At 37.2% G+C, this 24,925-nt stretch overlaps 6 protein-coding genes and 5 non-coding genes across 15 annotated transcripts; 8 read left to right on the top strand and 3 right to left on the bottom strand.

Annotated features, from left to right (window-relative positions):
- Positions 1–363: 363 nt before the first annotated feature.
- AT3G01322 (ECA1-like gametogenesis related family protein) lies at positions 364–708 on the bottom strand (the record flags this gene model as incomplete). The annotated part of the gene is made up of 1 exon (NM_001084611.2): positions 364–708. Exon 1 carries the CDS (start codon positions 676–678, stop codon positions 364–366), a length of 315 nt encoding a protein of 104 aa, NP_001078080.1. The 5' UTR covers positions 679–708.
- Positions 709–1,288: 580 nt separating this feature from the next.
- On the bottom strand, positions 1,289–8,674 carry SNL1 (SIN3-like 1). Of its 2 annotated transcripts, none has more exons than NM_110998.5 (22): positions 8,162–8,674; positions 7,817–8,008; positions 7,546–7,729; positions 7,357–7,455; positions 7,120–7,287; positions 6,754–7,030; positions 6,428–6,564; positions 6,270–6,348; positions 6,152–6,187; positions 5,861–6,054; positions 5,632–5,786; positions 5,431–5,558; positions 5,055–5,309; positions 4,217–4,909; positions 4,048–4,136; positions 3,240–3,818; positions 3,074–3,174; positions 2,844–2,982; positions 2,598–2,750; positions 2,329–2,495; positions 2,040–2,133; positions 1,289–1,893 (listed from the first exon to the last, which is right to left on the bottom strand). In NM_110998.5, the coding sequence occupies exons 1-22, from the start codon at positions 8,236–8,238 to the stop codon at positions 1,771–1,773; spliced, it is 4,119 nt and encodes a 1,372-aa protein (NP_186781.4). In that variant the 5' UTR covers positions 8,239–8,674; the 3' UTR covers positions 1,289–1,770. The 2 variants fall into 2 exon arrangements, with proteins under 2 accessions (NP_186781.4, NP_001189789.1); NM_001202860.2 differs by having other exon boundaries at positions 1,414–1,893; positions 6,790–7,030; positions 8,162–8,670.
- AT3G01319 (uncharacterized protein) lies at positions 8,532–8,672 on the top strand (the record flags this gene model as incomplete). The annotated part of the gene is made up of 1 exon (NM_001125076.1): positions 8,532–8,672. The coding sequence occupies one exon, from the start codon at positions 8,532–8,534 to the stop codon at positions 8,670–8,672; it is 141 nt and encodes a 46-aa protein (NP_001118548.1).
- A 114-nt stretch (positions 8,675–8,788) lies between the features above and the next one.
- AT3G00990 lies at positions 8,789–9,323 on the bottom strand. The gene has a single exon (NR_143888.1). It is a non-coding gene; the product is annotated as an uncharacterized misc_RNA (transcript).
- A 373-nt stretch (positions 9,324–9,696) lies between these two features.
- AT3G00980 lies at positions 9,697–10,000 on the top strand. Its single transcript, NR_140794.1, has 2 exons — positions 9,697–9,799; positions 9,920–10,000. It is a non-coding gene; the product is annotated as an other RNA (non-coding RNA).
- AT3G00985 lies at positions 9,911–9,990 on the top strand. The gene has a single exon (NR_140795.1). It is a non-coding gene; the product is annotated as an other RNA (small nucleolar RNA).
- A 58-nt stretch (positions 10,001–10,058) lies between the features above and the next one.
- On the top strand, positions 10,059–10,133 carry AT3G01316. The gene has a single exon (NR_140826.1). It is a non-coding gene; the product is annotated as a snoRNA (small nucleolar RNA).
- Positions 10,134–10,198: 65 nt separating this feature from the next.
- Positions 10,199–10,281, top strand: AT3G01313. The gene has a single exon (NR_140824.1). It is a non-coding gene; the product is annotated as a snoRNA (small nucleolar RNA).
- A 191-nt stretch (positions 10,282–10,472) lies between these two features.
- AT3G01311 (actin cross-linking protein, putative (DUF569)) lies at positions 10,473–12,289 on the top strand (the record flags this gene model as incomplete). 2 transcript variants are annotated; one of them, NM_001337330.1, is made up of 4 exons in its annotated part: positions 10,473–10,914; positions 11,195–11,467; positions 11,554–11,842; positions 12,157–12,289. In NM_001337330.1, the coding sequence occupies exons 1-4, from the start codon at positions 10,681–10,683 to the stop codon at positions 12,168–12,170; spliced, it is 810 nt and encodes a 269-aa protein (NP_001327554.1). In that variant the 5' UTR covers positions 10,473–10,680. The 2 variants fall into 2 exon arrangements, with proteins under 2 accessions (NP_001327554.1, NP_974202.1); NM_202473.2 differs by lacking the exon at positions 12,157–12,289 and having other exon boundaries at positions 10,629–10,914; positions 11,554–11,925.
- A 668-nt stretch (positions 12,290–12,957) lies between these two features.
- Positions 12,958–20,973, top strand: AT3G01310 (Phosphoglycerate mutase-like family protein). 3 transcript variants are annotated; one of them, NM_001035537.3, is made up of 31 exons: positions 12,958–13,117; positions 13,308–13,436; positions 13,612–13,671; positions 13,952–13,998; positions 14,150–14,233; positions 14,358–14,421; positions 14,552–14,705; positions 14,814–14,884; positions 15,006–15,110; positions 15,391–15,483; positions 15,680–15,754; positions 15,878–15,963; positions 16,139–16,345; positions 16,437–16,536; positions 16,622–16,692; positions 16,872–16,953; positions 17,201–17,359; positions 17,508–17,550; positions 17,656–17,738; positions 17,892–17,954; positions 18,036–18,110; positions 18,286–18,417; positions 18,624–18,859; positions 18,967–19,011; positions 19,098–19,164; positions 19,308–19,379; positions 19,484–19,722; positions 19,804–19,861; positions 19,947–20,114; positions 20,209–20,283; positions 20,359–20,973. In NM_001035537.3, the coding sequence occupies exons 2-31, from the start codon at positions 13,365–13,367 to the stop codon at positions 20,623–20,625; spliced, it is 3,153 nt and encodes a 1,050-aa protein (NP_001030614.1). In that variant the 5' UTR covers positions 12,958–13,117; positions 13,308–13,364; the 3' UTR covers positions 20,626–20,973. The 3 variants fall into 3 exon arrangements, with proteins under 3 accessions (NP_001030614.1, NP_186780.3, NP_001327831.1); NM_110997.5 differs by having other exon boundaries at positions 13,308–13,454; NM_001337329.1 differs by having other exon boundaries at positions 12,963–13,117; positions 13,308–13,671; positions 20,359–20,892.
- Positions 20,974–21,379: 406 nt separating this feature from the next.
- On the top strand, positions 21,380–24,572 carry AT3G01300 (Protein kinase superfamily protein). Its single transcript, NM_110996.3, has 6 exons — positions 21,380–21,858; positions 22,146–22,483; positions 22,571–22,706; positions 23,102–23,238; positions 23,331–23,454; positions 23,640–24,572. The coding sequence occupies exons 1-6, from the start codon at positions 21,633–21,635 to the stop codon at positions 24,149–24,151; spliced, it is 1,473 nt and encodes a 490-aa protein (NP_186779.1). The 5' UTR covers positions 21,380–21,632; the 3' UTR covers positions 24,152–24,572.
- The last annotated feature ends 353 nt before the right edge of the window (positions 24,573–24,925 follow it).

Genomic DNA, 24,925 nt, shown 5'->3' with positions numbered 1-24,925 from the left:
TTAAGTTGGAAATAACAACTGAAAGAAAATCACTACTAAACCTTACCCTAATTAGGTTTCACTTTGACCAAAGAATAATGTTGATTACCCGTGCATCCGATATGGATGTTCATACATTCAACAATATGGATTATTTGTTATCTCATAATCGATGGAATCTCTAAATACTAGGTTGTTTACAAAGCATTGAAGCATTCTTTAGTGATAAGACTTCAAACAAACGGAGGAGCATGAAACAAAGAACGAGACATGTATAGATATATAATAGGATTGTTTGCGATTTGTGAAATGTTAATATTTTCGTATCAGAATTAAAAAAATAAATTTGATTCGTTGATTATATCATTATAAAATACAGAGAAATCATAAAATTAAGTTATTGAAAATTTCGAAACAAATTTCTTTGAAGAGATTAGTATTGTAAGCTCTGTTGGGAAATACAAGCAAAAGGCAATCATCAAGTGTTTTCACTGCTTTGCAACAGTCTCTTGATAGCCATTTGATATCTACATCCGCAGCTAATCTCACCGCATCGAAACATCCATCCACGTTATCTATCGGCCTTGTCTGTGTTCTTGAACATATGCTCGTTTTTATCTGAGCTTTGGACGGTCGCAAAATCAAAGCTGAAACTACAATTAATAAAAAGAACATCATTTTGATTTGCTTTGATTTCATTTTCTGCTTTTTTTTTACAACAGAAGACGGAAGATGTATGGTTTATAGAGTTTGTGTAGTTGTACAGAATTGACGTGAGATTGCTTCTGCGTGGAATGTATTCTAAGGATTTCCTTCTATAAGAAGAGAGTGAGTAAAGAAAGGCCACGTATACAAGATTTGGAAGTTACATATACTCATTTATGGAAAACTGGTAAATTTTAAATACGTTGAAAACTAACCGCGCCTAAGCATCCACTGGTTAGTTAGTCCGTAAGCAAAAATGAATCTTAACATTTCACAAATCGCAAACAATCATTTATGTCTCGTTGAATGTTTCATAGGCATCCCGTTTGTTTGAAGTCTTGTCTTAAAGACAAATCACGACGGCCTCACTAAGGAGTGTTTCAATGCGTTGAAAACAACTAAGTAGTATTATTCCATCGATTATGAGATGATAAAAAAATCATCATTGTTGAACGTATGAAACATCCATATACTGGATGCAGGGGTTTTCAACACATATTCTTTGGTCTTTTACTCTTTAGGAAAGATGAAACCTAATTAGGGTTAGGTTTAGTCATTTTCGTAAACTTAATTAACACGAAATATGATTTCTCTGTCTCTGTATGTCTCATTGTTTTCTTGTTCTTAATTCACCAAAACAAAAATGTTGTTGTTACCGCTTAGTCACCAATAAAAAATTTAGTTGATTTCATAATCTTGAAATTTGAAGCATATAATAATAATTTTTCTTTTGGGCCTATCTATCTATTAACCAAGGCATCTTCAAGTGCTTTCCCATATTTACAACAACATTCTCCTAAAGAGCACAGACACACACTACATGTAACACTAACAGACTTGGCACTTGAAACCTAAAGATACACACAGTAACTCTAAACCACCATTGTTCTTCTTATGGTTTTGTTCCTTTGTGCATCTCTCTATATCTCATCTTATAATCAGCATAGTAAGAAACTTGAAGACCAAAGTTGGGAATTGTTGCAGAGAACTTTACTTGTGCGACTTTGTCAGTTTTACCTTTTTCTTGTGTGTTGTTGGTTTGAAGGAAAGAAGAAAACCCAAGAGGAAACTTTGTTGTGGTCATCTTTAAGCTGAGAGAAACCTATGGAACCTTTCTACTCTCACCTTGTTACGTTGCCATAACTGTTCAGTCTTCTTTTTCTTCTTCTTCCTGTGGAAGTAATCCTCTGTGTCCAATACGTACGCGATCTACAAGAGATGAGTATATATGTTGACTGATTCATGAACAAGAAATTGAGTACAGAGAAGCTTTTGCATAAAGAAAGATGAACAGGTTGAAATGGGTATAATTGAGTTGCTTGGTTCAAGATCTTTGGGACGGAAGATCGGTTTACCTTGTAAGAAGAGCAAGACATCTTGCATTCCAAGCCATTTACTACTTCGACACCTTCCATAGCTTTACAGAGATCATACAACCCGGTGAGGTTCCTGCCAAAAGGGAATTTATTTAATTATGCAATATCGTTGCAGTATCCTGGACCAGTTCCAGTAGAAGAGAAAAAGAAATAATAAACCTATATATAACCTGCAAGCGTTTCAAAAGAGATAGAATCTACCATTTCCATGAACCTAGAGGTTTATGCGAAAACCTTAAAGAGACAGATGATTATATAAGATATATACCTTTGTAATACAATGTCATGTCCCTCCTCTTTCTTTCCTGATGAGACGGAAAGCAACTCAGTTTGCATATAACTTGCAAATGTGGGATCCATAGAAACTGCATATGCTTCTGGCTTCTCGATTATGTTATCCATAAGCTGGATAGATAAACGTGAAGGCAAGGATGACTGCATATCAATTAAAAAGGGCAATTAAGTTCAAATTGATCATGAGTCACCACATTGATGTATGAAGACCGCGGGAGATAAGAGAGTCACAAGGGTTCATACACATTCCAACCGGTAAATATTTTCCTCGTGAACGAGGACCCTAACATTTTCATAATACACTGAGTCGATAACCCTTCCTGGTTTCCGGGATTTCTCATACTCATACAACTGAAGCAGCTTGTTGTCCATTTCATCGGCTACAATAGCTTGAAGCTGCAGATGGATAATATTAGAACATCACAAGGAAGGTAACATAATGTCGATAACATAAAAAAAATTGTCCTAAACCACTAGTGTGAGTAACACCTGCTTAACCAATCTGTAAATCAGTTTGTCCAACGTGAATAACACATATGATTGGTTTCCAATTATAGCTCTGCACTCATCCTCAAACTTGGTATTTTCAGCTGATCCATCTAGCAAACCATACAAAACCCTCATAAACCTGTACAACACACAGATCAGATTTTGATGGGAACAACATGTATATGATTATCTACATAGGCTAGTATAAAAAGTTGTACAAAGGAAGGTACCTCGCATAAGGATCTCCGGCATTGGTATCCTTTAAGTTTTTCGATTTCAGTTCACCGCCTGAGCAATTCCTTTTTGCATACAAAATTCTCTCGTACAGGATCTGAAAATGCACCACGTTATCTTTGCTAGAGAGAATCAATTTCAATAAATAATTAGGTAACTCACTTGGTGAAGCCTAAAAAGAACATAAAAGTCGTCATTCCCATAGAAAACTTGGAGATCTTTTGTTCTCTCATCGCATAAAACTGCTGCGACATGCTTTGAAAGGGGTCTGACGGATAAGAGAACACGTTCTGACTGTGGAAGCAGCTCACTTTCTCCTTCTAAGAGATGTGGATCCATTCCCTCCGCTTCTCCTTCACTCTCAGCTTTACCATCGATCTCATCATGCTCACCATTCTCCTCCTCTCTATCTTCGTCCTGAGAACATACGTCGCCACCAGATTCAGTTCCAGATGCCTCGGAAGCATTTTCACTATCAACATCGTCAGCATCGTCCTCATTCTCTACTTCAGCATCTGCCTCTACTTCAGCCTCTGCTGAATTCTCTGGTTTGGATGTGGACTTCACCCCATGATCTTTGTAAACACCAAAGTTGTCTTCAAAATCACCATTAGGTGACAGTTCACCTTCCTCTTTCTCATTTCTGGAGGGACCTTCGGGATCATCAGAATTCCTAGTACCTTTAGAAGAATCTGACCTTAATCCATTTGCCAAAACTATCGAATTGCCAACATCACCTCCCTAGTAATATGACAGAGTCAGAAGGGTCCGGAAAGCATAATTATAATATAAGACACATTTTAAATTTTTACACCCCTGGGTCCCATAGGTAGTACTGTAAATTTTTACATCCCTAAGCTATGGAAACCTCCAGGTAATAGTGGGTTTAGGCGAATATATAAATATGGTACAACGAGCAACTGAATGGTGTAAATATGGTACAACGAGCAATTGATTGTAGTACTAGTACCTGAGTCGAATGAACAGTTTCAATGCTATCTACATCATGATGAATATCAGTGAGGGTGTCGCTTGGTTTGGCTTGAATCTCATGTGCACCTTAATTGTAAAGTAACAAATATCAACACAAATAATCAAGCAGCACAAATAAAATTAAATAGCTTAAATCTGGAAGGCACCTGGCAAAACTTCCTTGCCTACTACACAATGATTGTTTTCTGCCCCACTTGGGATTGATATACTCGAGATGGCTGCTCTTTCGCTAATATCCATTGGGATAGGTTTTCCAAACCTTTTCTCGGCTTCATTTCCAGTTTCTTGTTCTTTCTGAGGTTTCACAGCAGAGCAGGCAACACCATCTCTGTTAGCTATTTCAACATCTTCAAGATTTTCTTTCCCTGTCGAATCTTTATTTAACAAACCTATCCCATGTTTGAATGTCCCAGATGAAGAATTCTCATCTCCATTGGCAGCAGATTTAAGTTTCCTAGAAGCCAACCTTGCTGTGTCTCCTCCAGAACTCACAGCAGCCTCCCCGTTAGGAGATGTGCTGTGATTCACATCGAGAGTCTTGGGGTTTATTACAACATCTTCAACAAGATCTGTGCCCTTGGCCCTGGGAGGAACACCCAGCACTGCCTCCAGGAAATTTTCCCAAAGCCTCAGAACTTTACTGAGCTGTTCTTTTGTAGAACATAACTCCTCACATGAAAACTGGACTACTTTGAACATGTCTTCATGAATAGCTCTGTTCAAATACTCATATTCAAGATTAGGATTTATAGGTTGTCTGTAACCAGCAGAAATAGACAACAGAACATCATCATCATTCTGAGACTTCTCTTTCAGCTCCTTAATTTCAGCCAACAATGCTGGTTCACGAAGCAATAAAAAAACAGAATGAGAAAGGAATAAGTGAAAGGAAAAATAGCACTGCCGGATGTATGTGAGCGATAAAACAGGATAAAGGAACTACTTGAATATAAATCTTCTTACGACTTCTATAAGTCTACTTACATTTTGCACTCAAGTTCTTTGAATCTTGTTGCTTGAAGTAGAAGCTGCGGTGATCAAGTGACTTGTAATGGTTTTTTGCATATACGTTCGCCCAGACCTTATCAAAATCGTCACGGCATTTCTTCCATTCACCTTGTTTCTGCTTTAAACGAGTTAGGATTACAGGAAGTGCAGTGGCTGGATTCTTATTTAATATGTCTATCACGTCAAGACCATGGTCGCCATAAAGTCGCTCAATACACCTTAAATTTAGGGCTGTAAATATGTCAATAAGAAAATGGTAAAGTTAATAACCAAACATATGAGGACACCTAAATAGGGGAAGAGAGAAGATATAACTACGAACTGTAAAATGGTCCCAAAAAAGCATACAGACCCGTAAAATGGTCTTCGATCCTGAAGGAGCCAGAAAAACTTATTTTCTTCTCTGTGATGATGTTCAACAAACTTTCTGCACTTCTGGCCGCAGAGCTCACAGATTCCAGCAACATGTCCAACTCAAATCTGTTATAAGCAGTAATTAACATAAATGACCAATTACTTCAAACTATAATATGTATGTTGTCAATATAAATACCTATCATCTTCGCATCTGAACAAGCTCTCTTCATATTGGTTTCTGCGCATGTGCTTAAAAGAATAATCTTCACTTCCGGAAGTGACAGATACCCAATGATCATTTAAAACCTCAGCTCCTAGCTCCGATCTCTGACTCGCAATTGGTATCGGATACTGCAAATATAATATTACAGTAAGTAAAAATCCAATGAACATGCTCAAAATGCAACTTGGAAATAGAAGCTTACATCCGCAGGCAGAAGCCGGTAGCTAGGAGTGCAACACTCGCAATCAGAGAGATCGAGCTCTTGAATAGATTTTCCCATGTACTCCTTCTTGCATTGCTCAGTTTCCTTCACAGCCTCGAGTTCAGGCTTGTGTTCACTTTCTTTCTCTTCCACCTTCATTGGCCTGGATAACTGTTCTTCGCTGCTAAATAATTCTGCCAAGTGTACCAGCAATGTCAGTAAAGATTTTACAAAGTAGGAGGGAAAGAGACAATATTATTCACAGCTGGGAAGTTTAAAATAGCAGCATACTTTTGCTCATAACACCAGCAAGACGCTGAAATCCATCTACAAAAAGAGGATGACCGTCAGAAAGAAGAAGATTGCTGATATGTAATAACTATTAAAATAACAATACGTATTTCAGTACCAGTAATACTCTCACACCGCTCGAAGAACTGGTTGAACTCATCCATCAGATCAGGAAATTTCCCAAGAAGATCAGAAACCTGAAAGAAAATGAATGGGATTTAATACAACTTCCTGAACGTTACCACAAGATCAACCCCTGATCACAAATTGCAATACCAAGTTTTGCAGATCCTTCCTTTGGATTATTCCATTGCTAAAAATATTGAGGCACTTCAAGAATGTCTGATAATCATCTTGGCTGCATAGTCTATCCTTGACTTTCTCACAGAAAACGAATGCTTGTTTGTACATACCTAACACAAAGTAAACATCTTAGAAAACAGAAGCAGATCTTCGCACCTTAAAGATCACCATGCAACCAAAATTGGAAAATAAATTCTCTCTCAAAGAGAAAGAATTAAGGTGTCCAATGTTTGGGACTCTTAAAAAATAGAAAAGGTACCAAGCAAATAAAAAAATGTTTGACACAGGAGTTAGCTTACTTTTCAAATTGTCTTTCTCAGAATGTGAAGCAGAACCAGAATATGCTTCAAGAGCTTCAGCTCTTCTGGACGACTTTCTTTTCTCTGGAAAATGGTGTAGGTTATCTTGACCTGCTTCTCTATCGTCCAAATCACGGCCTCTCCTTGCCCTGTTCTCCTTATCAAGGCGCTTCCGCTGCTCTCTTTGAATCTTCACCATCGTTTTATCATCATTAAGGTCATAACGTTCAACACTATAATCACCGCGGAGAGCAACAGCCCTTTCTCGTCGGCGTTCCTGGTGATAAAAAGTTGTAGCGGGAACAAAATTGAGATACGTGGCAAAAAATAGAACAAGGAAAAATATGAAACAAAGATCAAACGAACCTTTTCCACTTGCATTTGATGAAGTAGAGGAGGGTCTGATCCTCGGTCGCTGTACTGTTGAGCCTGACTCCGGCTATGCTGCGCTGCTGAATGAGATGGCAAAGACGCTGGCAAAAACCTAGTAAACTGTTCAAGCAAATCCAAGTGGCCTTGAAAAAGAATAGATACCTGGAGCATAGATATTCGAAGGTTAGAAAAAGTTTGGAGTGGCATTACAGGTGAGATGAAGTATATTACCTCGTTGTACACCTCTTTAATTTCCTTGTTCTCCTTTCGGTACATATTCAAGATTTCCAAGAAAGATTTATAGACATGTTCATCGTGCTTGAATCGCATCTGCAGTGAGAAAAAAGAAACTTGTACATTGAGACACAAGATGTAAGCGCACTTCAAAAGAGAAATATAAGACCAAGATTTCGACAGCACCTTAATTTTATTCACAAAATTGATGGCTTGTTCGAATTCAACAGTCTTCTTTGGCAGAGCGTCGTCTTCCTCAATAAGCGTAATTTCATATCCCTTAGGCAAAAAGGTGTTGAATCCATAAATCAAATTATTATGTCCCTTAAACAATTCCTTAACTCTTGCGATCACACCGCCTGTGTCGGTTCTGAAAATGCAAGACGAAGAATTAATACAATGCCGCCTACTAAAACTTACTTGAACTTTGAAGTCGATAGAGAGTGAAAGAGCTAACCTTTGAGCCTTAAAATCTTTCATAACCTCGAGGAACCTGTCATATTTCTCGCGTTGATCTTGAAACATCTCTTTTACTTCCCTCAGGTACGACAACGCATCATTGGTTGTCAATTTCTGAGAGACTCTCCGGCTCCCTCCTTCTTCTTCTTCTTCGGTGTCACCACTGCCGTGGACCGGAGATTGTCCACATCTGCACCAAATCATCTCTAATCGATTACTTAAAACTACTCAATTCATAACAAATATTTGTCACTCTCCATGCAGAATTATAGAAAACCTAATCGCCACAAAACAGAACCAAGATCAAAACCGAAATTTGAAGGGTGAATTTAGAGAAACTCACAATTGGCCTCGAGAAGAACCAAGAGGACGTCTAAATTGAGACCCAGAGGCATATACATCATCTCTTATCCGCTTCATCACAAGTTAATTAACGAAGCAGAGGATCAAAATTCCCTCCAGAGGAAAAATATGTATGAGACCTACTTTCTATCACTCTCGAGAAAACATATGTAGTAGATGAAATCAGATACTCAGATCTCTCAAAGGAGAACAGAATCGTTAAGAAGCGCTTTGATCACCGGCAATCATACATAGACAGAGGAAAATTCCGGCGAGACTCCAAATTCTCCGGTTTAACACACTAGACTGAATATGAATTGCGATGATACTGATAGGAGACGAGAAGTAGTAGAACGCAGAGTCGAAAACGAATGAAGAAGACGGAGAATTTCAGAGGAGTTTGCAACAAAGACGCTGAGAATTTTCGAATAAGGAAGGAGAAAAAGGCGGAGAGAGATTTTGCATTCTGGGGTCTCTTCGATGTTTCACTTTCTCTGTGTGTTTGCTGCTAACTACTGGTAAATTGGTAACTTATCTTTTATTCTACTTCAATTTGGGCCGGACACTCAAATATCTATTGGGCTTTTTAAAATAATAGGCCCATTTATCAAGAACTCTGTTTGGTCGGAAAAAATTGTGATGAATTTTTCATATAACAAGAAAATATATGTACAGATTTGCGTCAAGCATTGAACAAAATTAAGCACGAGCCGAAGAACCGATACATTGTCGGAAAAGTGATGATAAACCACAAGCGAGTTTGTTTCGTGTAGAAGATGAGATGTCTGGTCCTCTACGTATTTCAGAAAAGTATGGAGGTGGTGATGAAGAAGATGACGAAGAACTTGATTTCTGTGATGGATTTTTATCTTCAAGATCATTACTATTTCTTCCGGTTTGTTCTAGATGATTTTGAAGAATTGCTCCATTTTTTTGATCTAAGATGAATTGATCACTCCAAATACGACCCGAAGAACCTTGACGTCGGAACGAAACAGCTGATCTTTGTAGCGATGTCATTACTTAAGTTTTGAATCTTGTTACGATTATATCTTCTTTAATACCAAACTTATTTTATTCTATCAATTTTGTTGTGTGTTTGTTTCTTTTGCGTATGTATGAAGCTATTGTTTCAAGTGTTTGAACTTGTTTAAAGATAAAATGAACAGAATTAGTTGAGTTTGAAATTAGATTTTATCCAGTTTTGGATTTACTACAAAACATGCTAAATTAAGCTTAAAAGTTTATATCTACTCCCCAAAAAAAGGATATAAATTTTGATCTTGTCTTCCATTAAAATAGGATCCAATGACTTCAAGCCTTAAATAGATGTAGATTTTCTTACAAATTATTTTGTTCCAAGTACATATTTTTTTTTAAAATTAATATTTTGTTTTTTCTTGAATCAAACCAAAAATGAGAAGTTGTAAATTTTCAGTCAAGCCCATCCATATAAGCTAATTGAGTATTGGTTTGGGGTTTTTATGGGTCAAAAGAGGTTTATTATAATGGGCCTTATGAAGCTCATATACGACCCATAAGCGTTAGGGTTTTCCTCGAGAAACCTAAGAATCGCCGCCATTGGGGACCTTTATATACAAACCACACATGACTTTGACAGACATCAAGCTCTTATCAAGTCAGTTTAGGGTTCTCTGTTCAAGTTCGTATTTTATCTTCAGTTTAGTTTTCTTTAGATCTTTGGTTTTCGAGTTATGATGTATTGGTCCGTATAGATAATGCAAAATTGAGATCAGGTGATGAGGTAATACTGCAACAATATGATGGAGTAATCTTTGTGATTATTAGTATTTAAGTCTCTGATGATCTTAATCGTTTTCAACTAGATCTTTTTCGATTTGATTTTCTTCTGTTTTGATTGTTTTGTTTGAAACGAGAGATATGATGATCAACAAATTGGTCCGTGTTTCAGATTAACCGTGACCGAAAAAATTCTTAACCAAACTCTGATCTCTCTTCTTTTCTTTCGATTTTTTAGTATTTTCCTTCAAATTTCGTTTTGGATAATTTCTTCTTCTGCGGTGATGATTTTATGAGAAATTCACATGTCAGACTTCAGAGATTCTTGTAATCTATGAGAATAAATTCATATATCTGAGCAGAAGATTCGAATTATAAAAGACTCACACATATACATTGACCGTTTACAGAGATGGAATCATAGAAACAAATAGAACAGTTTGATTTATTTAACCAAATAGTTCAATTAATGGAAGAGGTTCAGAATCTGGTCTTCGGAGTTGTCATACTATTTAGAAATCTGGTCTTATAATCTGAACAATCCTAATCCCACGGTTCAACAAACTTTTGACATGGATCAAACATATAACAAACCATTAACGATAAAAGACTCAAATCAAGCGAATTAAAAAACAAGACTCAGGTCAACAAACCATATTAGCCTACGTTGCATCACGATAATGAAGAATAACTTATAGATCCATCCCCTTTTGTCTCCTAATTCTTAATTTTTTAGAAAGAGATCATTATTGTTCTCGGATGGAGATATTTAGAAAGGCAACGATTGTACGTCTCCGTAGCCACAACGACAAATACCTAAGTGCCGATGAAGATCAAGAATCCGTTCATCAAGATCGTCGCGGCACAACAAAAAACACTAGATGGACGGTTGAGATCGTACCTGGATCCAATGTGATCCGTCTTCAAAGCTGTTACGGCAAATACCTTACCGCCACTAATATTCATTTCCTCCTTGGAGCCACCGGCGAAAAGGTAGGTTTATCTAGGGGAGATTGGGTTACAAGAAACCATCTCAAATCAAAATTAGGATTCTTTTTCAATAAATTTCTTGAAAAACAAGGCATCCAAATCCATTGATAACATTTATAAACACTTTGACAAAGTAAATCTTGCCCAAGAGATATTTCAAATGTTTAACAACGAGAAAACCCATTCTTATGACTATAGCGCAAACAAAAACGCATAAACAGAATTTTTTTAAACGTGGAAATGTTTCTTGCTAAACAAGCCGTGTGTGTTTCATATTCACAAGGTACTTCAAACTCTACCCGAAAAGTTGGATTCATCTGCGGAGTGGGAGCCGCTATCAGACGATGGTGTACACGTACGGTTCAAGAGTCGCTACGGACAATATCTGAGGGCAAACAAAGGTGTACCACCGTGGAGAAACTCTATCACACACGATATTCCTAGTCGTACGGTCACACAAGATTGGGTCATGTGGACTGTTGACGTTCTTCAGATTCGAGTTATCAAAGATGATGCAGAGTCTACCCACAGTTCTTCCACTTTTTCACGGATTGAGGTACTACTACTATATACACTACACATACGTGCCAATACCATTCTTCTGAAAATACTAGTACTAAACATTCATCGATACATGATCAGTCAGATGATTCGTTTATTGTGAGTTTACCACTCAAGTCCGAAGGAAGGCTAATATATTACGAGACCGGAGATGATAGTGGGAACATAAATAAGGAAATAGGAGAAAAATCATTGATATTCCATGGAAGCGAGTTGATAGAACTAAAGAAGAAGCTTGAGGAAGAAACAGAGATGGAAGATGTTATGATTTGGTGTAGAAATCCTTTGAACGAAAAGCTTTGTCCTCTTCAATTGCATCTTCCTCCTAACAACGCAACTATGCACATCATCGTCTTTCCTTCTTCTTGCGGTACTAAACTTACCTCCTTCTTCATTGTTACCATTATCTATAATCAAAATATTGTTTATGCATTCCTAATTTTTTTCAATTGAGGATTTCGATTTCCAATTAAAACTTTAGGTATATTCGAGACATTGGGAGTCCAGAGTTGTTGTTTTTCCGATTTCTTTTGGTCGGAACTCTAATGAAAAATCCGACACATAGTTTTCTTGAAAGTCTCATTATTCGTCACGTCAGCACAAACTTTTATTCATCCCAAGTTTAACTATTTTAATACAGCCTCTAATTGTGTTTTTGATTTTTTGATTTTTTTTTTTTCGCAGAGATTGACAAGTGATTGTCAATAATATATTATCAAATTATAACCAACTTGGGAAGAAGAAAAAAAAGATTATTTTGTTATTTGTGTACGAAGAAAGAAGTCATTGTGAAGCTAATTTATTCTTCATATTCCAATATATGATAGTTGATAAGTACATGTATAGTTGTATATACAACATAATGATCTATTCGTTTAACATTTTTCTTTTAAAAATCTTGGAATGAAAATACTGTATGTTACCTAGAATTCAAATAGAAATCACACCTAACGAACTAGTTGGTAGTAGAATCTTATAATTTTGTTTAATACACAAAATAAAGTCAGACAATCTGAAAATGACACATAATATGTTTTTGGGTGGAACCTTTTTAACTCTATTATGCAAAAACATAACTTTTTGGGAATAAGAAAAGTTGTAAAGCAACCAAAAAGCTAAATGACATATATTTTTTCTTTCTCTTAATTACTGCATATTCTAGAATCCTACTACTAGATCTTATCCTTCCACTTTTTTTTTTTGTTACATATTAATTTGTCTTAACCAAAATATACATAGGAAAACCTTATAGGGACATTATATCTATTTATGTAACATTGATGGACGACACACACAATGGACCATGTGATATTTTAGTTCATATATCAATAATAAAGTTTTGATCATTATTATTATAATTATATTTGCTCGACCATGATAGTGTATTTAACGTCAAGTGTGGGTCCAATTTCGGTCCAAGGATGCTGACTAGAAATTAGCATTTTTATAGTTTTCTCCTAATAATATACTATTTAATGCAAACGGCCTGTGACGACTGAATTGTCCTCTGTCTGGCCCCGTGAGCTTCACCGCAGCTTTTAGATATTTTCTTTCCCCGTTCTTTCGGATTTTTTTTTTCTCCCCCTCTCAAGCAAAGCATTATCGCTATTGCTCTGCCTTGTGAGCTGCGATCACCTGTTTACTGGTAAGTCTCTCCTCGTCTTCTCCTTCTTCTTCTCTGGGAGATCTTCTACTGTTCTCTCTGTGAGCTGATTTGTTTGGTTTCCTCCATAGAGCTGATCATATCATCATCGTTGGGAACTGACGAGATTTAGTCTATATTGGTGAATTATTTTTGTTTATCTGGTTTTGATTTTTTGAATCTGTGACTTTAGAGAGAAGAACACTGCGACGTCGTTAAAAGTAGGTTGAGAGCGAGAAAGGCCGAGAGAATGGAGATGGAAGAAGGAGCAAGTGGTGTTGGTGAGAAGATAAAGATTGGAGTCTGCGTCATGGAAAAGAAGGTGAAATGCGGCTCCGAGGTTCTGTTTTCCCTTTTTTTTGTTTGTTTGTTGCTCGTCTTTCGCGTTTTTCTACTGACCAACAGATTCCGATTACACGGCTCCATGATGACCGGTTTGTCTTTTTTTTACTACGTGTGTTCTCGCTCATACATTCCTTGTTGTTGTTGCTTTATAGGTTTTCTCAGCTCCCATGGGGGAAATTCTCGACAGACTCCAGTCTTTTGGTGAATTTGAGGTTCCTTTCTCACTTGATGATCAATTTGATACTCTCTGGTTTGTATTCTTATAGTTGTTTTTATTTTCATTGGAGAGAGATTGTTTTTTTTTGATGGAATAACCTGTATTTTTGTGATTCTTGGGCAAATGTTATTGGAAGATGCTTCTGAGTAACTTTTTGCATTAGTCTGCTAAAGAAGAGTTGTTGACACTTTTTGTCGTTGTAGATTCCCTGGTGTATTCCATTTCCTCTTTTATTTATGATCTCATTTACACTTTTGTTGCAACTTTATCCACAGATCTTACATTTTGGGGATAAAGTTATACTTGAAGATCCAATAGAAAGGTATTCTGTACCAAATAGAGCTCTCTTTTGGCTTTAACTCATGTTATGAAAGATTCGTTGTTAGTGTATTTAGACAAACTGTAGCTGAATATATATCAAGTACAAAGTATATACTGGAATCAAAACTTTACCAGACTGTTTACTCTTTCAGTTGGCCCATTTGTGATTGCTTGATTGCTTTTCATTCCTCTGGATATCCTCTTGAGAAGGCTCAGGCATATGCTGCTTTAAGAAAGTGAGTTTTACCTTTTATCTCTCACTGTTGGCTCAATAAACAGCCTATCTTACATTAGTCTTTTTGGTGAAAATTAAATGAGTTTGGCTATTGAGGTGTGATTTTTCAAACTTGTGTTATTCAGGCCATTTTTAGTGAATGAACTTGATCCGCAATATCTTCTTCATGATCGCCGGAAGGTGTATGAGGTAAGCATTTTAGACTGCAAGATAGCTGTTTCTGTGCAAATTCTTCAGAGTGATTCAGCGTTAACGAAAAATAAGAACTACCTAATTTTTCCTTTTACTAATCAAAATAACTACTTATGTGCATCTACAGCATCTTGAGATGTATGGCATCCCAGTTCCTAGGTATGCTTGTGTCAATAGAAAGGTACCAAATCAAGACCTTCATTATTTTGTCGAGGAAGAAGATTTTGTTGAGGTCCATGGTGAACGCTTCTGGAAGCCATTTGTGGAAAAGCCTGTCAATGGTGAGCTTGCCTCTGGCTATCCTCCTTGTTTTATTTATCTTCTGATTTGCAGTTTTTTTTTTTAAAATTATTATTGGCTAACTATTGACATTCTTTATACGTGTTTAGGAGATGACCATAGTATAATGATATACTACCCTAGCTCGGCAGGTGGAGGCATGAAAGAATTGTTTCGCAAGGTACTGCATCCTTCTGCAGAACTTCTCTGTTCTGGATCGAACTGGTTATTCTGATATTGTCATAATTCTGATTAGCTCCTTTTCTTCCTAATATATTTCGCTTGTCCCCATCTTACTACAGATTGGGAACCGATCAAGTGAATTTCATCCTGACGTCAGAAGGGTAAGGAGAGAAGGCTCTTATATATACGAGGAGTTTATGGCCACCGGAGGAACTGATGTCAAGGTTCTGATTGTTTCCCTTCTACACATTTTTCGATAAAACCATTACCATTCCCATCTTTTGGACAACATAGGCGTTTGAGAATATTATTGTACAGTTGTTGGTATCAAGTGTCCTCAACGTAGTAGGTTGCTATGTTAATATCCTATGTTTTTCTACTGGCCTATATATTACAGTATATACATGCTGCATGGCTTTCCACCTGCTGATGTAGCTTTTATTGCTGCTTGTTTCTGTCTGGTGAGCATGAGTTCTCAACTGACAATCTTCCTGGTAAACACAGGTCTATACAGTGGGTCCTGAATACGCACATGCTGAAGCAAGAAAGTCACCTGTTGTTGATGGTGTTGTTATGAGGAATACAGATGGGAAGGAAGTAAGTCTTTCAATCATTTCCCAACAGTTCCATTTAGGGAACCTAACATACCTAGTTTTTAATGAAGGAAGGGCTATGGTTTCAGTATCTACTGATTATAATGAAAAGCATGAGTTGCTTATGTTTTCATGAAGGTTTAAACTGTTAATGTTTTGATTTTGATCAGTATTTTATTTTTGGTTAATATATTGAACAGGTGAGATATCCAGTATTGCTTACACCTGCTGAAAAGCAAATGGCTAGAGAAGTTTGCATTGCATTTAGGCAAGCGGTATGTTGTGAATCCAATCCTCCGGCTCTCATTATGTCTTGCAGGGCCGTAATCCCTTATAATGGTACGTTCTGATTTCGTGCAATGACGTAGTAATTTCTTCAACATTTTTCACATTTCCAGGTCTGTGGGTTTGATCTTCTACGATCTGAGGGCTGTTCATATGTTTGTGATGTCAATGGATGGAGTTTTGTGAAGAACTCATACAAGTAAGCTAGCATCTGCATTTTTATTTTCTTTCTTAAAATCATAGTTGTATTTATAGGTTAAGTTTCTAGAATAAATGCTGAGATGGTTTTTAGACTGGCATGTTTCGCCTCTTTCTTAACTCTCTAAAAGTTGAGTTTCAATTTTAAAGTATTCACAAATCTCTTGCACTGTAAGGTATTATGACGATGCTGCGTGTGTGCTAAGGAAAATGTGTTTGGATGCAAAAGCTCCTCATCTCTCATCCACTCTTCCTCCCACCTTGCCATGGAAGGTCAATGAACCTGTACAATCTAATGAAGGTCTAACTCGCCAGGGAAGTGGCATCATCGGCACTTTTGGGCAGTCAGAAGAGCTACGTTGTGTCATTGCTGTTGTTCGACAGTATGTTGTAGCATATAATCACCTGTTCTTCCTATCCTTCTCTCTGTTTAGTCAGGATCTGAGAAGTGTTCAACTTTGTTTTACATGTCAGTGGCGATAGAACTCCCAAGCAGAAAGTGAAACTAAAAGTTACAGAGGAAAAACTATTAAACCTAATGTTGAAGTACAATGGTGGAAAGCCAAGAGCTGAGGTGAGAGGCTCAAGTCTTTATATCTTCAAGTTCAGCTTGTCTTGATTAATTTGCTTATACTGTGTCAATTTCTCCCCTTTTGCAGACCAAACTTAAGAGTGCCGTCCAGTTGCAAGATCTATTAGATGCCACAAGAATGTTAGTTCCCCGTACAAGGTACCAAAAACATGTCTTAATAGTAACATGTCTTAGTCCAAATCTTTCGAAGGGGATTTTGTCTATCCCGTTGAAGTTTTCTTAGAAACAAAGGAGCATGCTTCATTTACTACTGATAGAAATCGTGTTTACAGTTGAAATCTAGTAAGAACCTTATGGTCTTCCTTTTTTATCTTTAGACCAGGTCGTGAAAGTGATAGTGATGCAGAAGACCTTGAACATGCTGAGAAGCTTCGGCAAGTTAAAGCAGTCCTTGAAGAGGTTAGGTGTCTTGATATATTTGTTACTTTCCCGCATGTCATTGTAGTGAATGTAGTCCTTGGGAAGAGTCACATTATAAGAGTCCTCAATTTATATTCACTGCCTGCCGCTGTTACAGTCATATGTTCTTGTTTTTGGATTTACAATGATTTGTTGTTAAGATATATCTGGGACTTTTATACAGGTTCTGTTTGGAATTGGCTTTTTCTCCGTAATTTCTCTCTCATATTAGACCTTTGATATGCAGGGAGGACATTTCTCTGGTATATACAGGAAGGTTCAACTGAAGCCGCTGAAGTGGGTTAAAATACCAAAAAGCGATGGTGATGGCGAAGAAGAAAGACCAGTAGAGGCCCTTATGGTTCTGAAATATGGCGGTGTTTTAACACACGCTGGTAGAAAGCAGGTATACTACCATTCAGTATCAGAAAATAATTGCAAAATTTGAGATTTCTGTTACTAAATGGAGGGTATCTTATGGTAGCTTATCCAACACAAGCGCAGGCAGTTGGTGTATTCTTGTCTAATTTTTTTGATGTATGCTTCATCTGCAGGCAGAAGAACTTGGTAGATACTTTCGAAACAATATGTATCCAGGTAAGGGAACTTGATCTACTTATATTTGTTACTTTCCACAGGAGTTTAGTGTACTCGTGACGATCAGTATATTTTCTAAGTATCTCACGATGAAATGGCATGCAGGTGAAGGGACTGGTTTGCTTCGTCTCCATAGTACGTACCGTCATGACCTTAAAATTTACAGCTCTGACGAGGGACGTGTTCAGGTACAGATTTACGCTTTTAGTAGTGAAGATGAGCATATGATATTCAATTGTTGAACATATACTGCAAGCTTTACTACTCCTCACTGTTTGCACCAAAATATGTGAAAGAGCTCATCGCATAGAAAAATGTAAACTGATTTGCACTGTTGACAGATGTCTGCAGCGGCTTTTGCTAAAGGCCTGCTTGACCTAGAAGGACAGCTGACGCCAATCCTGGTTTGTCCTTTTCTCTCATGAGAACTCTTGGTGGTTGGTAAGGTCATATGGTCACTAATTTCTTTTCTTTTTTTTCTCTAGGTTTCTTTGGTTAGCAAGGACTCTTCCATGTTGGATGGTCTTGATAATGCCAGCATTGAAATGGAAGCGGCCAAGGTTTTTCCCTCTGTTTGATATGTCATTTTATTGTGTATCAGTCACGTTTTGGTCAACAAGATCGAAACTGTTTCTGAAAGACCGTACTATCTTCTCAAAGGAAATAAGTACTCTTCTCAAATATTTTTTGTAATAATTTTAACAGTTTTGATTTCTCTAATTTCTTTCCCTGCAGGCTAGATTGAATGAGATTGTAACGTCTGGCACAAAGATGATAGACGACGACCAAGTCTCCTCTGAAGATTTCCCTTGGATGACTGATGGAGCTGGACTTCCTCCCAACGCTCATGAACTCCTACGTGAACTGGTACTCATACTTTTCCATCTAACAGTAGTTTATTGCTAATGTGAAGCAGATCACCAACCATTATTGAGTTTGTTTGCACAACAACCACTGTGCACATTGGTCTCGCTTTATGGTTGCATTTCTCTTCCATTTTTTCCCTCGCACAAGTGATTTACTGGAGTCCAGGAAAAAACTCTTATCTGTTGAATTACTTTCTAAATAATCAGGTGAAATTAACTAAGAATGTGACTGAACAAGTAAGACTACTTGCAATGGATGAAGACGAGAACCTCACTGAGCCATACGATATAATTCCTCCATATGATCAAGCAAAAGCCCTTGGCAAGACAAACATTGACAGTGATCGGATTGCTTCTGGATTACCATGTGGTAGTGAAGGATTCCTTCTGATGTTTGCTCGGTGGATAAAACTTGCTAGGGATCTCTACAATGAAAGAAAAGAGTAAGTTTATCATCGGATTTGGATTTTAGCGATGCTTCTCAAAATTTTCATCTCTTTGTTTCCAGTAAAGTTTTGTGAGTAGCACTGATAGTTAATTTTAATTGCAGCCGATTTGACATCACACAGATTCCGGATGTTTACGATTCATGCAAGTAAGTTGTTTTTAGTGTATCTCTAGATTTACACCTAGCTTTAGTTACTCGTTTTTGAATAAGCCGTAATATGTTATTCTCACCAGGTACGACCTGTTACATAATTCCCATCTCGATCTAAAAGGATTAGATGAACTCTTCAAAGTAGCACAGGTAAACAAACTGAAATTCCTCCTTCCCTTTCCTGAAACTTTAATCATAGTTTGCACTGAAACAATGAACTTTCTTGTTACATCTCTAAAATGTATGGTTGACTGTGCTCGCTTATAGCTAAGTTATGTGTTATGTGGTTGCAGTTACTTGCAGATGGTGTAATCCCAAATGAGTATGGCATCAATCCGCAACAAAAGCTTAAAATCGGTTCAAAGGTGACAATCTAAGATAAGAGTAGTTATTTTCCTCTCTAACAATTGTTTTTCCAGGGGATCTCACAACTTATCATTTCTATAATTTTTTTCCAATAAAACAAAAGATTGCTCGGCGCTTAATGGGGAAAATCTTGATAGACTTGAGGAATACTCGAGAAGAAGCACTGAGCGTTGCCGAGTTGAAAGAAAGCCAAGAACAAGTCTTGTCATTATCCGCCTCGCAAAGGGAAGATAGAAATAGTCAACCGAAGCTATTTATCAATAGCGATGAATTGAGACGACCTGGCACAGGTGATAAAGATGAAGATGATGATAAAGAAACCAAATACCGATTAGATCCAAAGTAATAGTCTTTACTTTCTCTCTCACTCTTATATAGATAGTTATTTCGGCTACTAATTGGTGGTTTTCATTTCGCTTTTAGGTATGCAAATGTGAAGACACCTGAACGTCATGTGAGGACTCGACTTTACTTCACATCTGTAAGTTTCCTCTTTGCTCCATTGCTTGTTTAAGTCTGTCTATGAGTGAAACTATAATGTTTATGCCTGGTATGATTTGGAACAGGAATCGCATATTCATTCGCTCATGAACGTCCTTCGATACTGTAACCTTGATGAATCTCTCCTAGGAGAAGAAAGCCTCATTTGCCAAAACGCCTTAGAACGTCTCTGTAAAACCAAGGAACTCGATTACATGAGTTACATTGTCCTAAGGCTCTTTGAGAACACCGAGGTTTAACATTACATTCCCTTTGACTCTCACACATGCTTCAATATATGTATATGCTCTCTCAGTGTCTGACTCTAGACGTAAAAAACGGATGCAGGTATCACTTGAAGACCCGAAAAGATTCCGCATTGAACTTACATTTAGCCGTGGAGCTGATTTGTCTCCCTTAAGGGTAAGAGCAAAGGATGTCTTTAACTAATTAGAGGAACATATTATAAACTTTTGGTAATATTGAAACATGATGCAGAATAATGACGACGAGGCAGAGACATTGCTAAGGGAACACACACTTCCGATAATGGGACCAGAGAGGCTTCAAGAAGTAGGTTCTTGTTTAAGCTTGGAGACAATGGAGAAAATGGTTCGTCCATTTGCTATGCCGGCGGAAGATTTCCCTCCGGCGTCCACTCCGGTTGGTTTCTCGGGTTACTTCTCAAAAAGTGCTGCGGTGCTGGAGCGACTCGTAAACCTCTTCCACAACTATAAGAACTCTTCTTCTAATGGAAGGAGCTAAGCAGAGACCAATTGTTTTTTCCACTTATATATATTTTGCTCATGCTTTTTTCTATGTGCAGTTTTTAATCATCTTCTTGTTTTTCTACTGATGTTTTAATTTTCTATGTGAAATTGTGAAAGGGACTAGTGCAGTTGGGTTTGAATAAAGATATGATTACATGGAACATAAATGAGTCACCCGTGACGTTGTCTAGTGTTTACAATAGGACTCATCTATTATAACTCAAGAAATGATGATGAGTCTTATTGTAAACACTGTGTTTTCATATCATGCTGTTACGTTAAAGTTGTTGCGGATTTGTTGGAATTTATATATAATCTGCAAAAGAATAGGCTGATGATATCGGATAAACAAATACCGAATCTAAAACAATCTAATAATCGGTGGATTTTTCGTTTTGGGAAAATCTCAAGACATTAAATTGATAATTGAAATACAAATTATTATTATTAGTAAGAATAGTACTAATTGATTGGAAATTGTAATAAACGACTTAATATACAAACTGAAAAATAACAAATGATCATGAAAAACATTTTAAAAAATGACCAAATGAAGGAGATACATAGATAGTTTTATCAAATTTTAAAAAATGTTGGTAATGCAATTAGGGAACATTTGTCCGTGAAGGAATTAATTAGTCTCTGTTTAAAAAACTACGAAAAATGCGTTTTGTAACTGTTGTTGAGAAGAGAAGAGAGAGTTAGCAAACAAACACATATATATTTACATTATTATTGCCCAACAAATCTCTCTCTCTTGCCCGCTTCGTGCCCGTCTCTTCTCTCTTCTTCGTATTCTCTCTCCACAGACATGAATTCCCTTTTTGACTAACCTCCTTTTTCCCCTAATAAGTGAATCTTACTTCTTCTTCTCGCCAAGATCAAATTTCTGGGATTCTTCTTCTTCTCTCTAATTCCCTTGCGTTTGTTTCCTCTGATCAAGTTCCGTCCTTTTTCCTTTTTTTGTTCTTGAGTTCTCGTTTGAGCTGCTTTTTGGGGGAGATGGGTTTCGATTCTGTTAAAGTTATGGAGAATTGGCAATCCAAGACATCTAATGAGAATGAGAAGAAGAAGAAGAAGCGGAGGAGGAAGAAGAACAACAATGTCAGAAACAGTGAACATTATGAAGAAGAAGCAAATGGGTGTTGGGTCAAATTTAGGTATATAGTCTGTTGCGCTTCTTCAACATCAGACGTTGAGACCTCTCTCACTCTCTCTACTAGCACTGGTATGCCTTCTTCTTTTGGCTCTTTTCTTCTCTGCTCTATTTGGTTCTGCAATTTAGTTTCCTGTGCCGTTAGAGTTAATAAAAACCCTTCCTTTGAGATTCAAATCTTCTTCATTTTTGTTTCCATATTTGTCACAAGACGTATCTTTCCATCTAGGGTTCTTATTGAGCAAAACCTTTAATGTCATTGTGGTTGGTTTACCTAACTTTGAGCTACTTCATAGATTATAATGTATATATATTGCAGCAATTGTAGGAACTGACATTTGAATGGTTTTTTATAACAGTGGGAAGTCAGTCCGCAATTGTGCAATCAAATGACCAACCGGTTGGCCCAGTCTCTTCTACTACTACAACTAGCAATGCAGAAAGCTCTTTGTCCACTCCTATCATAAGTGAAGAACTTAACATCTATTCTCACCTTAAGAAGTTTTCTTTCATTGATCTCAAGTTGGCTACTAGAAATTTCAGACCTGAAAGCCTTCTCGGAGAAGGTGGCTTTGGTTGTGTCTTCAAAGGCTGGGTCGAGGAGAACGGAACTGCTCCTGTTAAGCCTGGCACTGGCCTTACTGTTGCCGTCAAAACCTTAAATCCTGATGGCCTTCAGGGTCATAAAGAGTGGCTTGTAAGATCCTTCCTTCCTTCTCTTTTCTTCTATATATATATATCCTTTTCCACTGTTAAACACACAACTAAAGGTTCCTGTTTGCAGGCTGAGATTAATTATCTTGGTAATCTTCTCCATCCCAATCTTGTTAAACTGGTGGGTTATTGTATCGAAGATGATCAAAGGCTGCTTGTATATGAGTTTATGCCTCGAGGAAGTTTGGAGAATCACCTTTTCAGAAGTAAGTAAAACAACTACAACCTTCATATTCTAATTACACTGTAGAGTTATTTTCTTTCCTTTTCTTTGTTTTCGATTTGGGTAACAAGTGTCTACAATTTAGAGATGTGTCTACTCCATATTGTTAAAGTGATTAGAATCTATACAGCTAAAATTGGAACCTTTCTGCTCTATATGGTAAAGTTGGTACCTTTTAGTGCTGTCTTAGATGGTTTATATTGCTTGACTGTATTGACCCACGAAGCAATAAGTAAATCCCTCGCATTCATTGTTTCAAGATTTTTCGGCGTAAAAAATGTGTTTAAAAAGACACAGTGCTTTTGTATGATTTATCTTCTCAGTTATCATTGATGCAAATCTTTTTATTTGTGAATTAACTTGTGCTTCGTGTTGAAGGGTCCTTGCCTCTTCCATGGTCAATTCGGATGAAGATTGCATTAGGTGCTGCAAAGGGTCTCAGTTTCCTTCACGAAGAAGCTTTAAAGCCGGTCATTTATCGAGATTTCAAAACCTCAAATATTTTACTGGATGGGGTATGTTTTCCTCTTCTTTATATCAAGGGATCAACATCTTATATACACGTCTGTTTCTTTGCTTCTAAAGTCTTACCATGTCCCAATTTCAGGAGTACAATGCTAAATTATCAGATTTTGGGCTTGCCAAAGATGCTCCTGATGAAGGCAAAACTCATGTGTCTACTCGAGTCATGGGCACTTATGGTTACGCTGCCCCCGAGTATGTAATGACCGGTAAGTTTTGTTTTTTGTCTTTGCATTTCATTCACTCCTCTACTTATATCTTCTCTGTATGGTTGAATATAGAAAATTAGAAACCTACACATATGGTTGATGCAAAGTATTACTATGATGAAACATACATCTAATTTCTTTGGTTTGAGATTATATATAACTACTGTCCTCTTATTACTCCTTAGGTCACTTGACATCAAAAAGCGACGTTTACAGTTTCGGTGTGGTTCTTCTCGAAATGCTGACTGGTAGAAGATCAATGGACAAAAATCGACCAAACGGTGAACACAACCTCGTTGAATGGGCGAGACCGCATCTCCTGGACAAAAGAAGATTCTACCGGTTACTTGATCCGAGGCTGGAGGGTCATTTCTCAGTTAAAGGAGCACAAAAAGTGACTCAGCTTGCAGCACAATGCCTTAGCCGTGACTCCAAAATAAGACCCAAAATGAGTGAAGTGGTGGAAGTACTTAAGCCTCTCCCACACCTCAAGGACATGGCTAGCGCTTCTTACTACTTCCAGACAATGCAAGCTGAACGTTTGAAAGCTGGTTCTGGTTCTGGTTCTGGTCGTGGATTCGGGTCAAGAAACGGGCAACCAGTGTTTCGGACATTGTCTAGTCCTCATGGTCAAGCTGGTTCGTCGCCTTATCGTCATCAGATTCCGTCTCCTAAGCCTAAAGGTGCAACTACTTAGATTGGCTCGCAAGTGTGGACGCAAGCAAACGTCTTTTTTAACCGATGTAAAACCGACATTGTTAACCGATTTAAAGAAGGAAAATTAAGGTTGTTCCGAAGAAGATCCGAATTTGTGTATTTACTACCTTTGTGACCTCATGTTTCTTCGTCTGTTGTAACTCTTGAACAAATTGTCTGTTAGGGTAATATTGTCATTATGTATTAGTCGTTTCGTATCGCTTCACCAGCATGCAACCACCACTTCTTCAATGTAAAGATAGATAGATATCAAGAATGGTAATGGAAGATGTGGGTGGGGGTGAGAGACATTTTGCTTTGAAATTTTGAAAATTTTCTTCTCTTTGATTTTTGGACTTATCTACTTGTAGCTTGTCGATAATCGAGTTATTAAAATATAAATACGAAAGAAGAAAACTGACAACTTTTCTTACGTGAAACTTTTATACTCACATACAAGTTATCCACTTTCTTGGTTAAACATGCGAGCCGCAAGGACCAACGACTTTTATATACAAATAATTTCCTTATAAAAAGGATTACAGTAAGATACTTTGCACACTAGCAAGCTTGATGATTGTATATCAACATCATAATTTTTCTTATTAAGTTATGATAAAAAACATTCAACTATAATTTAAAATATAATGGACCGTTCCGAATTTCCATAAATTCGGTTACCACCTCCACCATTTTACATCAAACAGAAACCAAAAAATTAGATTTAGATATATATATATATACTAGTAGAAGTAGAACCATCTTGTTCTCGTAT

This window comes from Arabidopsis thaliana, chromosome 3 (genome assembly GCF_000001735.4).
Source record: "Arabidopsis thaliana chromosome 3, partial sequence".
NCBI classification, from domain to species: domain Eukaryota; kingdom Viridiplantae; phylum Streptophyta; class Magnoliopsida; order Brassicales; family Brassicaceae; genus Arabidopsis; species Arabidopsis thaliana.
This window is presented reverse-complemented; position numbering and strand designations above follow the sequence as displayed.

What these genes read in the sequence shown, in the direction of transcription:
- SNL1 (NM_110998.5), bottom strand. Translation starts at nt 8,238, where the DNA reads ATGAAGCGGATAAGAGATGATGTATATGCCTCTGGGTCTCAATTTAGA. An exon ending in AAAGAACTTGAGTGCAAAAT is followed by an intron (nt 4,910 to 5,054) that starts GTAAGTAGACTT and finishes TTCGTGAACCAG; the next exon opens with CATTGTTGGCTGAAATTAAG. An exon ending in TTCTTTTTAGGCTTCACCAA is followed by an intron (nt 3,175 to 3,239) that starts GTGAGTTACCTA and finishes GTGCATTTTCAG; the next exon opens with ATCCTGTACGAGAGAATTTT.
- AT3G01300 (NM_110996.3), top strand. Translation starts at nt 21,633, where the DNA reads ATGGGTTTCGATTCTGTTAAAGTTATGGAGAATTGGCAATCCAAGACA. An exon ending in GGAGAATCACCTTTTCAGAA is followed by an intron (nt 22,707 to 23,101) that starts GTAAGTAAAACA and finishes TTCGTGTTGAAG; the next exon opens with GGTCCTTGCCTCTTCCATGG. An exon ending in CCCCGAGTATGTAATGACCG is followed by an intron (nt 23,455 to 23,639) that starts GTAAGTTTTGTT and finishes ATTACTCCTTAG; the next exon opens with GTCACTTGACATCAAAAAGC.
- AT3G01310 (NM_110997.5), top strand. Translation starts at nt 13,365, where the DNA reads ATGGAGATGGAAGAAGGAGCAAGTGGTGTTGGTGAGAAGATAAAGATT. An exon ending in CTTGAAGATCCAATAGAAAG is followed by an intron (nt 13,999 to 14,149) that starts GTATTCTGTACC and finishes TTACTCTTTCAG; the next exon opens with TTGGCCCATTTGTGATTGCT. An exon ending in TTGAAATGGAAGCGGCCAAG is followed by an intron (nt 18,111 to 18,285) that starts GTTTTTCCCTCT and finishes CTTTCCCTGCAG; the next exon opens with GCTAGATTGAATGAGATTGT.